The sequence below is a fragment of the Lolium rigidum genome, chromosome 7 (assembly GCF_022539505.1).
Source record: "Lolium rigidum isolate FL_2022 chromosome 7, APGP_CSIRO_Lrig_0.1, whole genome shotgun sequence".
Classification (NCBI taxonomy): Eukaryota; Viridiplantae; Streptophyta; class Magnoliopsida; order Poales; family Poaceae; genus Lolium; species Lolium rigidum.
Window position 1 is genome coordinate 281,250,421 of NC_061514.1, and position 12,326 is coordinate 281,262,746.

The window sequence follows — 12,326 nt, forward strand, 5'->3', positions numbered from 1 at the left end:
TACCGCCGCACCTTCGCGCCCTCCCCCGAGGCACCCTCTGGTCGGCCACCCATCTTTGCAACATCAGCACCTGCACCACCGCCGGTGGTGCCCCGACGACCGGCTTGCAACACGGAGGCGGCGCCATAGTCGATGGGCTTGCAACACCACCACAAAGGTCGACGGCAGACTTGTAGCACGAAGGGGGCATCCACATCGGCGGCTTTGAAGCACCGCGGCGGCTCTCGACGGCGAGCTTGCAGCACCGCGGTGGCTCTCGACGGCGGGCTTGCAGCATTGGAAGGCACTTTTGCAGCTCCCATGGCGCATGTTTGCAGCTACGGTGGTAGACCATTGCAGCTCCGGTGGCAGACCATTGCAGCTCGGCGGCGACCATTGCAGCTCCGGCAGCGACCATTGCAGCTCGAGCGGTAGACCATTGCAGCTCGAGCGGTAGACCATTGCAACTCCGGCAGCGACCATTGCAGCTCGAGCGGCGGACCATTGAAGCTCCGGCGGCGACCATTGCAGCTGCGGCGGCAGACCATTGCAGCTCGATCGGCGAACCATTGCAGCTCGGACGGCAAACTTTTGAAGCTCCAGAGGCACACCTTTGCAGCTTCTGCGGCGCACCGCCCGTGACAGGCGGTGGCACCGCCGCCCTCGCCGGGAAGCACCTCTCCTAAGCGCATGCAGCAGCCCCGCCCTTCCCAGGAAGCACCTCGTCTAAGAGAAGGCAACACCCCGGGAGGGGGGAGGGACGTTGGCGCGTTTGCCTGTTGGTGAGAAACGACCGGCGAGCTGGTTGGAGCAGAGGCCAAGAGTCAGAGCCAGATGGGTTTGTGCTCGGTGGTTGAAAGAAGGAGAAAGAGATGGGGGATTGAGTGGACGGGAGAGAGCAAGGTGAGAAGATAAGGCAGATGGTGGGTCTCACGCACATGTCCGGCTCTTTCTCCCAAGGGACGCGTGGTGGACGGTGAGCCCGGAGGCACAGCGCGTCGCAGCCTCCGGAGGAAAACAATCGTTTTCCTTTTATTATTGAGATACTTATTACCTTATAGCTCTTGCCATACCCCTTGCTCATTGAGAAGCTTAAAAAATTCATTTACTTAATAAACAACTTTTTTGATAAAAGGAATATATTAATATCAAAAGATACCAATTATACCCAGCCTCTGACAACAACACCACACCCTAGTGGCAAAACGGATGCACAGAGCCAAAAAAGAGTAAAGAAAACTAAGAAATAAAGGTCCGGCTACAGCATTTCAGACCTAGCAACAGCAATACAACCACCACCGTGACAACACCTAAAATAAAGACTCTCCAAAAGCGACGCCTCCAAGAAGAGAACGGTGCACCAGCGCCGTCGTCGCCCGACCAAAGGTCTTATGTTTTCACCCTGAAGATAGTCCCCACTCTCAAAACAATGCCTCCAACAAGGTCATTGCCAGGCACAACCAGTTAAGGCCAGACCTTAGGTTTTCACCCTGAGAGGTAAGACTCTGAACTTCACCTGTGTTGTCGCTCCCACATGCATACCACCGCTGCGGAGCCCGGAACGCCAAGCAAATCCCTCAGTATCACGGAGACTCGAACCTCCTTTAGCCAGACCACCAATCCGGCCTTCATGATATTCCTTCTTCTGACCTCACCATGGACCAAAAAGTCACCTGGTGTAAACACAGAATAAAGCTTCGCGCCGCTCCCTCCGGAACCAAACGGTCGGAATAAAAACATGGGTGTGTGCGACCTAATACCACCCGATCCAGCAAACTCCAGGAAAAAGATGCACTATTAAATTCGTCGGCGGAGCTTTCTGGAACTCATCTCTCCATCCAGATCAACGCAAACTGACCTCCGGAAGATCTTCATCTTCGCTTGCGAGAAACCCGAGGACCACCACAAAAAACAAAGCAAGACCAGCAGCCCCCACGCCGCCAGTCCCTCCTTCCGGATCACCAGGGAAGAGGACGGCGGTGCGTATCATGCGTACCACCGCCGAACTATCATCGGGGGCGGAGGCCGCCACTGCTCTACCAAATCCTCGGCTACCGACGGTGACGTGGGCATTACCCTTCGGGTAACCGACATTGCCCTATCCTGTATTGACTAATTGGAGGCCCATGAAGACACCTAGAGGCAAGATGGGCCACCTGGGCGGCGCACCAGAGGAATCCTTGACGGGCAAGACAAGGAAGCACCTGAACAAGGAAAGATTAGATCTAAAACTACTGTAAACCAAAAAGTCTAGAGCTAGGTCATCATAGCACTTAGCCTCTCGACGAGATCTCAGCCGAACTATTCGGCACCCCATTGTAACCCAATATCTTCATAATCAAGAACAGACAGGCAGGACGTAAGGGTTTTACCTCATCGAGGGCCCCGAACTTGGGTAAATCGCTCTCCCCGCTTGTCTGTGAACGGATGTCTCGTGTCAGCTTGCAGGATTCCGTCAACCCTAAGCCCCAATCAGAGGGCATTGCCGAGGAGTACCCTCGACAATTGGCGCCGTCTGTGGCTTAGGGTTGACGGAATCCTGCAAGCTGACACGAGACATCAAGACTTCTTGGCGGGCCGACAGTCCCTGCTGGATGAGTTTGTGCATGTCAATGAACTGCCGACAGTCCCTGAGTAAGTGGCTTGACTTTATTTTGCCGTCCTTAGAATCGGTGTATGAGTGCAAGTAACAGGGAGCGTTGATCTGCTCAGCATAGGGCAGTTCGGGAGTCCTCTGCTGCCGTGGTTTATAATTGCCACGGTTCCCAGAGTTGTTCCGATTGCGTCCTGCCGATCGTCTCTTCTATCGTCATATCGATCGTCCTGCCGATCAGAGTATCCTGCAGCTACCAAGTTATTGTCGTCATAACTGCGGTTCTTCCTTCTCTTGTGGCGATCCCTTCGACCACCTGAATCGTGCTTCGGCTGATCGTCGTCCTCATCGTCGCTGCGCTGTCGCGGCTTTCGCACGTTGTCCTCGCCGTCAGCCCAGCTGTTGGCGATTTCCATTAACTTGGTTATGGTTTTTGGCTTTTTGCGTCCGAGTTCCTCTATGTAGCTTTCACGTCGGATGCCATCGCTGAAGGCATCAATTGCTCTGTCGACAGATACGTCTTCGGCAGCGTTTAGGAGTTTGGTGAATCTCCCGATGTATGCGCGCATTGATTCCTTCTGCTTTTGCTGGCAATGCCGTAACTCTTCGATCCCGACGGGTCTTTTGTACGTTGCTTGGAAATTGGCAACGAAGGCATCTACTAGGTCGTCCCATGATTTGATGGAACCCTTCGGCAGACCCCTTAACCAGGCTCGCGCTGAATCCTTTAGGTAGAGCTGTAAGCACTGCATTGCTGCTATCTGGTTCCCCTTATGCAGAATCATAGTCTGCAGATAGTCGTCTATCCAGGACCTTGGCTCCTGCTTCCCATCGTATTTGGCAGCGTCAGTAGGGGTGGGTTTGAATTTCCTGGGTGGCATTGCCTCGCGGATTTTGTAGCTTAAACAGTCGGCTCCCCTGAGCTCGCCGTCGTTCTCCTGACTCTCATCCGAAGAATCACTGTCATACTCCTCCCTGGCGGCGCGTCGTCGCCTTGCTTTGTCGATCCTTCTTTGAGTGATTTCGTCCCGAGCATCTCTCGCATGGTGCTTTGAGCCACTGGCCTGCAACGTGGCCTTTTCCTTCCGCGGAACTAGATTATCTCCCAATATCGCGAGACTTTCCAGGGCACCTCGGTGGGCTTGAGCCATGGAACTTTCAGGGCGCTGATTGATGAGGTATGCAGCGAGATTGGCGGTTGCTCCTGCGACGGTTTTTGGCCGTGGCATGCCCGCGGTGTCCGTGGTCATAAAAGACTTGGTCAGGTTCGATGTTATTTCTCTAGCATCGTCTTCCGATAGTCTAGATAGTCTTGATCGATGCTTGCCTGCCCCTTGAGTGCTCCGAGAGGCGCTTTCTTGCGAGCCTCTTCGTCGTTCGCTGGATCGGTCTGCCGCAGATAGGCGTCTCTCGAGGGTGGTTTGTTCCTTGAATAATCGTTCCCGGTTTTTCTCCAAAATAGAGCGGTAAGCATTGAGGAAATTGCTTGAGAATAGGATCAGACAGGGAGAGAATGGGCCCGGCGGGTCGCGTCTTGTCAGTCAAAATCAAGATGTCGTAAAACGTCATCGATGACATCATGAAGAATGCTTGAAGCACTCGAAGAAATGAAAAGTTATCGGATGGTGAACTTGAGTCTAAGCACAGATTGTGAAGCATCTGTACTTAAACTCGGGGGCTATTCCCATCGGGAGCACTGAACGCGCACCCGACAAATCAAAGAGTCGAGGAAAAAATGAAGAGAAAGGTGGTTGCTCGGCCTGAGTCTACGCACGGATTACAAGCATCCGTACCTAGACTCGGGGGCTACTCCCATCGGGAGCGCTGAACGCGCACCCGACAGAACTTTTTTGCACTCCAGAATCATGCCCGGGGACTTGATTCTGCGTAGGGTAACGTTGTTTTGCCATCGGTAGTTAACCAACAAAGGTTGGGCACGTTACTCATTATCCCTTGCAAGCAAAAAATATATCGGATGACCTATGAAGACCTGCAGAAAACTTCGGCAGAAAAGGATGTTTGAGTGGTACAACTTGAGTCTACGCACGGATTACCAGCATCCGTACCTAGACTCGGGGGCTACTCCCATCGGGAGCGCTGACGCGCACCCGACAAAAAGGACGATGCTGATTCAAGATGGAAAAGGACAATCAAGGAGAAGAACATCAACAGAAGACATGCTTCAGTCTCTACCCGAACAATGTTCGGCTAGACACTCGGGGGCTACTGACGTGGGCATTACCCTTCGGGTAACCAACATTGCCCTATCTTGTATTGACTAATTGGAGGCCCATGAAGACACCTAGAGGCAAGATGGGCCACCTGGGCGGCGCACCAGAGGAATCCTTGACGGGCAAGACAAGGAAGCAGCCGAACAAGGAAAGATTAGATCTAAAACTACTGTAAACCTAGTCGTACTCGGTTAGACCTCTTGAGACCTGGCCTCCTATATAAAGGCCAGGAGAGGGGCTGCCGAGGGATCGGATCAATCTTAACAATCTAGGCCACCAAAAAGTCTAGAGCTAGGTCATCATAGCACTTAGCCTCTCGACGAGATCTCAGCCGAACTATTCGGCACCCCATTGTAACCCAATATCTTCATAATCAAGAACGGACGAGCAGGACGTAAGGGTTTTACCTCATCGAGGGCCCCGAACCTGGGTAAATCGCTCTTCCCGCTTGTCTGTGAATCGATGTCTCGTGTCAGCTTGCAGGATTCCGTCAACCCTAAGCCCCAATCGGATGGCATTGCCGAGGAGTACCCTCGACAGACGGAGAGCCTCAGGCACCGAGCCGTGCCGCCCGATTTCCACCACCGGCGCTTCATCACCTCCCATGGAACACCGCCGCGGAAACCCTCACCTCCCCCACGTCATTCGATGGAGGGGGTGTTGTTGGCGTGGTAGTAGTTAACACACGTCTGTTGGGAACCCCAAGAGGAAGGTGTGATGCGTACAGCAGCGAGTTTTCCCTCAGTATGAAACCAAGGTTATCGAACCAGTAGGAGTCAAGAAACACGTGAAGGTTGTTGGTGATGGAGTGTAGTGCGGCGCAACACCAGGGATTCCGGCGCCAACGTGGAACCTGCAAAACACAATCAAAGTACTTTGCCCCAACGTAACAGTGAGGTTGTCAATCTTACCGGCTTGCTGTAAACAAAGGATTAGATGTATAGTCTGGATGATGATGTTTGTTTGCGAAGAACAGTAAAGAACAAGTATTGCAGTAGATTGTATTTCAGATGTAAAGAATGGACCGGGGTCCACAGTTCACTAGTGGTGTCTCTCCCTTAAGATAAATAGCATGTTGGGTGAACAAATTACAGTTGGGCAATTGACAAATAAAGAAGGCATAACAATGCACATACATATATCATGATGAGTACTATGAGATTTAATCGAGGCATTACGACAAAGTACATAGACCGCTATCCAACATGCATCTATGCCTAAAAAGCCAACCTTCAGAGTTATCATCCGAACCCCTTCCAGTATTAAGTTGCAAACAACGAGACAATTGCATTAAGTATGGTGCGTAATGTAATCAACACAAATATCCTTAGACAAAGCATCGATGTTTTATCCCTAGTGGCAACAGCACATCCACAACCTTAGAACTTTACGTCACTCGTCCCAGATTCAATGGAGGCATGAACCCACTATCGAGCATAAATACTCCCTCTTGGAGTCACAAGTATCAACTTGGCCAGAGCCTCTACTAGCAACGGAGAGCATGCAAGAACATAAACAACATATATGATAGATTGATAATCAACTTGACATACTACCTCCGGTTCAGTTTAACAGGCACGCACGTAGTTCAAGAATTTGCTTTGACCATTATTTTAGTTAATAAAATATAGAATATATGTCACAAAAATTATATCGTTGGAAACCTTATTTGAATACGAATCTAATGGTATAGATTTTGTAAACATATAATTTATATTTTGTTCACCAAATTAATGGTCAAACTTTGTCTTAAACTGCGTGCGCGCCTGTCAAACCGAACCGGAGGGAGTAGTATTCAATATTCATCGGATCCCAACAAACACAACATGTAGCATTACAAATAGATGATCTTGATCATGATAGGCAGCTCACAAGATCTAACATGATAGCACAATGAGGAGAATACAACCATCTAGCTACTGCTATGGACCCATAGTCCAGGGGTGAACTACTCATACATCGATCCGGAGGCGATCATGGTGATGAAGAGACCTCCGGGAGGTGATTCCCCTCTCCGGCAGGGTGCCGGAGGCGATCTCCTGAATCCCCCGAGATGGGACTGGCGGCGGCGGCGGCGTCTCTGGAAGGTTTTCCGTATCGTGGCTCTCGGTACTGGGGTATTCGCGACGAAGGCTTTAAGTAGGCGGAAGGGCAGGTTTAGGGGCGACACGAGGGCCCCACACAACAGGGCGGCGCGGGCCCAGCCCTGGCCGCGCGGCCCTGGCGTGGCGGCGCCTCGTCGCCCCACTTCGTAATCCTTTCGGTCTTCTGGAAGCTTCGTGGAAAAATAAGACCCTGGGCGTTGATTTCGTCCAATTCCGAGAATATTTCCTTTGTAGGATTTCCGAAACCAAAAACAGCAGAAAACAACGAAGCGGCTCTTCGGCATCTCGTCAATAGGTTAGTGCCGGAAAATGCATAATAATGACATAAAGTGTGTATAAAACATGTGAGTATCATCATAAAAGTAGCATGGAACATAAGAAATCATAGATATGTTTGAGACGTATCAAGCATCCCCAAGCTTAGTTCCTACTCGCCCTCGAGTAGGTAAACGATAACAAAAATAATTTCTGAAGTGACATGCTATCATAATCTTGATCAATACTATTGTAAAGCATATGAGATGAATGCAGCGATTCGAAGCAATGGTGAAGACAATGAGTAAATAAATAAATCATATAGCAAAGACTTTTCATGAATAATACTTTCAAGACAAGCATCAATAAGACTTGCATAAGAGTTACTCATAAAGCAATAGATTCTAAGTAAAGGCATTGAAGCAACACAAAGGAAGATATAAGTTTCAGCGGTTGCTTTCAACTTCAACATATTTATCTCATGGATAATTGTCAACACAAAGTAATATAACAAGTGCAATAGGTAAACGTGTAAGAATCAATGCACACAGTTGATACAAGTGTTTGCTTCTAAGATAGAAAGAATGGGTAAACTGACTCAACAATAAAGTAGCAGATAGGCCCTTCATTTTGTGCTAGAGCTTTTCATTATGAAAACATAGAAACAATTTTGTGCTAGAGCTTTTCATTTTTGTGCTAGAGCTTTTCATTTTGAAAACATAGAAACAATTTTGTCAACGGTAGTAATAAATCATATGTGTTATGTATAAGATATCCTATAAGTTGCAAGCCTCATGCATAGTATACAAATAGTGCTCGCACCTTGTCCTAATTAGCTTGGATTAACATGGATTATCATTGCATAGCATATGTTTCAACCAAGTGTCACAAAGGGGTACCTCTATGCCGCATGTACAAAGGTCTAAGGAGAAAGCTCGCATTGGATTTCTCGCTTTTGATTATTCTCAACTTAGACATCCATACCGGGACAACATAGACAACAGATAATGGACTCCTCTTTAATGCATAAGCATTCAACAACAGATAATATTCTCATAAGAGATTGAGGATTAATTATCCAAACTGAAACTTCCACCATGATTCATGGTTTTAGTTAGCGGCCCAATGTTCTTCTCTAACAATATGCATACTCAAACCATTTGATCATGAAAATCGCCCTTACTTCAGACAAGACGAACATGCATAGCAACTCACATGATATTCAACAAAGGTAAAAGTTGATGGCGTCCCCAGAAACATGGTTACCGCTCAACAAGCAACTTATTAAGAAATAAGATACATAAGTACATATTCTTCACCACAATATTTTTTAAGGCTATTTTCCCATGAGCTATATATTGCAAAGACAAAGAATAGAATTTTTAAAGGTAGCACTCAATTAATGTACTGTGGAATGGCAGAGAAATACCATGTAGTAGGTAGGTATGGTGGACACAAATGGCATAGTTTTTGGCTCAAGAATTTGGATGCACGAGAAGAATTCCTCTCAATACAAGGCTAGGCTAGCAAGGTTGTTTGAAGCAAACTCAAGTATAAAACGATGCAGCAAGACTCACATATGAACATATTGTAAGCATTATAAGACTTTACATTGTCTCCTTGTTGTTCAAACACCTTAACCATAAAATATCTAGACTCTAGAGACCAATCATGCAAACCAAATTTTAACAAGCTCTATGTAGTTCTTCATTAATAGGTGCAAAGTACATGATGCAAGAGCTTAAACATGATCTATATGAGCACAACAATTGCCAAGTATCAAATTATTCAAGACATTATACCATTTACCACATGCAGCATTTTCTGTTTCCAACCATATAACAATGAACGAAGCGGTTTCAACCTTCGCCATGAACATTAAGAATAAAGCTAAGAACATATGTGTTCATACGAAACAACGGAGCGTGTCTCTCTCCCAAACAAAGAATGCTAGGATCCGATTTTATTCAAACGAAAACAAAAATAAAAAAAAACAGACGCTCCAAGTAAAGCACATAAGATGTGACGGAATAAAAATATAGTTTCACTAGAGGTGACCTGATAAGTTGTCGATGAAGAAGGGATGCCTTGGGCATCCCCAAGCTTAGATGCTTGAGTCTTCTTAAAATATGCAGGGATGAACCACGGGGGCATCCCCAAGCTTAGACTTTTCACTCTTCTTGATCATATTGTATCATCCTCCTCTCTTGACCCTTGAAAACTTCCTCCACACCAAACTCAAAACAATCTCATTAGAGGGTTAGTGCATAATTAAAAATTCATGTATTCAGAGGTGACATAATCATTCTTAACACTTCTGGACATTGCACAAAGCTACTGAAAGTTAATGGAACAAAGAAATCCATCAAACATAGCAAAACAGGCAATGCGAAATAAAAGGCAGAATCTGTCAAAACAGAACAGTCCGTAAAGACGAATTTTTTAGAGGCACCAGACTTGCTCAGATGAAAATGCCCAAATTGAATGAAAGTTGCGTACATATCTGAGGATCATGCACGTAAATTGGAAGATTTTTATAAATTTTCTACAGCAGGGGCGGCTCAATTTCGTGACAGTAATCCAAATCTAGTATTGACTTTACGATCAAAGACTTTACTTGGCACAACAATGCAATAAAATAAAGATAAGGAGAGGTTGCTACAGTAGTAACAACTTCCAAGACTCAAATATAAAACAAAAGTGCAGAAGTAAAATAATGGGTTGTCTCCCATAAGCGCTTTTTTTTAACGCCTTTCAGCTAGGCGCAGAAAGTGTGTATTGATGTCTATGGGTGCTTCTATTCTTGTAGACAGTGTTGGGCCTCCAAGAGCAGAGGTTTGTAGAACAGCAGCAAGTTTCTCTTAAGTGGATCACCCAAGGTTTATCGAACTCAGGGAGGAAGAGGTCAAAGATATCCCTCTCAAGCAACCCCTGCAATCACGATACAAGAAGTCTCTTGTGTCCCCAACACACCTAATACACTTGTCAGATGTATAGGTGCACTAGTTCGGCGAAGAGATAGTGAAATACAAGTAATATGGATGTATATGAGTGGTAATAGCAATCTGAATAAAATATGGCAGCGAGTAAACATGCAACAGAACAGTAAATAACACTACTAGGAATAAGCTTATAGCCGGATTTATTACCGCCGGCAAGTCCGCTTCAAGGTGGCCGGCGGTAAGTTACCGCCGGCGAGCAGGTTCGGGGTTGCCGGGGATAGGCCCCTTACCGCCGGCGAGTCGGAATTGAAATTGCCGGGGGTAAGTTGACCTGAGAGATCCCAGATGAACCTCTTATTACCGCTGGCAATTTGGCCCGAAAACGCCGGGGGTAACTTTAATACCACCGGCGAGAACGAATTATTTTCGCCGGGGGTAAACTGGGCCGGTGTGAGCGACTTGGGCCGAATTTACCGCACGCGTTTCCAGCTGAAACTCGCCGGGGGTATTTCGCCCTATGCCTCCCACTTAACATCCACGGCCACCCTTCCCTTTCCTCCCTCTTCCTCCGCCGCCTCTTCCCCTTTCTCCCCAAATCGCTCGGAAAATCCTAGCTAAATCCCGGCCACCGCGAGCACCCCACCCTCCCCGGCGAGCTTGCGCGTCTCCGAGATGAACAAAATCAAGGCGCCGGCAGGGGCGAGCGCCATGGTCAAGCTGGCGCTGGCGGGCGGCGCGCTCTGGTTCGGCGCCTCGAAGACGATCTGCAACATCGAGGGAGGCCACCGGGCCATCGTCTTCAACCGCTTCGAGGGGATCAAGGACAAGGTGACTAGTCCTCGAACCGACCTGTCCCTCCCCGATCTCATGGTTGCTCCGCTCCGCCCGATTCGGTGGATCTCGCGGTGGTCTCATCTCCGTTCCCTTGCAGATCTACCCCGAGGGGACTCACCTCATCGTCTCACTCATCGGGAGGCCTATCATCTAGGACGTCCGCGCCCGACCCAACCTCGTTGAGAGCACTTCCGGGAGCAGGGATCTCCAGATGGTAACGTTTGCTTCCCCAGATCCTTCGCTCGTCTGTGCTAATTCGCTGCTTGATGTGTGGTTGACCTTCTAAATATGCATGCCAATTCCATGTTTGGTACCGACCCAAGGGGTCTGCTCTCCTCTCTGTTACTAGTACATATTGGACACTATGTTATTTATTTTGGATAAACTGCAGAGTTCTTACATTGATCTCTATGGTTAATACTTATATTTCTCTATTGATATGCCCAGATACAAATCTCCAATTTATTTATGAAGGGCTCTGAACTGAATGTATTGATTATGTACTGATGAAACACTGGAACCCTCCAATAAGCTTATTACCTAACTGCAGATTATAGTTGTTCGTCTTTGCAAAAAGTTCATTTGTTTTTTGTTTCGTGGTAGATGCCATTGATGCTCAGTTCTTCTGCTTGCAAAATATGAAACTGATTGTGGTAGATGCCTTATGTTTGTTCATTTTCTACTTCTACAGTTCTTCATTTACACTTGTTGTATCTTGATTTAACCTTTTCAACGTTGTCAGCTATTCGCCTTCACTAGATTCATTTAATTATTAGTGTATGATTTATGTTGTATGAAGCTAATGAGTACTTACTTTTTTCTTGTTCAAGTGCTAAGAATTTGGAAATCATGAATCTTGGAGAAGATAGCGTTGATGGAAGTGGTGCCGTTGCAGCTGCTATTCAGAGCACTATAGACGACCCTGATCCATATCTGAATGGGATTAAAAATCAGGCTGGTGACGAAGAAAGTGATGAAGAGGTACTGCTTCTTACGTCCTGATGTGTACGGAGGAGCACGTCCGAGCAAAATTGTAATATGAGCGAAATTGTAATTACTGTTCAGTTTAAATACAATTATGTAGAGAAACTTTAGATCGTATAGAATAAAAAGTGAGTTTATTTTTATTCTATATCTGAAGGTTTTGTGATTTCACGTCAGTTTTTTTTTTAAATCCTAAAATAGATACCGCTGGCGCATAGGGCTGTTTGCCGGTGGTAACTTAAAATACCGCTGGCGAGTTGGGAAGTGCCGGTGGTATCTATTACCGCCGGCGAGTTGGGAAAATCGCCAGGGGTATTTCCACCTTACCGTTGGCGCTTACGAATACGCCGGCGGTAGCACTTTACCACCGGCGAGGTGATCGCCGGCGAACAGCAAGGCGCCG

The 12,326-nt window shown here is 47.3% G+C and overlaps 1 protein-coding gene across 1 annotated transcript; it reads left to right on the forward strand.

Annotated features, from left to right (window-relative positions):
- The first annotated feature begins 813 nt into the window (after positions 1-813).
- LOC124672838 lies at positions 814-12,035 on the forward strand. The gene is made up of 4 exons (XM_047209003.1): positions 814-882; positions 10,803-10,933; positions 11,037-11,153; positions 11,770-12,035. Exons 1-4 carry the CDS (start codon positions 814-816, stop codon positions 11,939-11,941), a joined length of 489 nt encoding a protein of 162 aa, XP_047064959.1. The 3' UTR covers positions 11,942-12,035.
- Positions 12,036-12,326: the final 291 nt, after the last annotated feature.

What these genes read in the sequence shown, in the direction of transcription:
- LOC124672838 (XM_047209003.1), top strand. Translation starts at nt 814, where the DNA reads ATGGGTTTGTGCTCGGTGGTTGAAAGAAGGAGAAAGAGATGGGGGATT. An exon ending in AGTGGACGGGAGAGAGCAAG is followed by an intron (nt 883 to 10,802) that starts GTGAGAAGATAA and finishes AGGCGCCGGCAG; the next exon opens with GGGCGAGCGCCATGGTCAAG. An exon ending in GGAGCAGGGATCTCCAGATG is followed by an intron (nt 11,154 to 11,769) that starts GTAACGTTTGCT and finishes TTCTTGTTCAAG; the next exon opens with TGCTAAGAATTTGGAAATCA.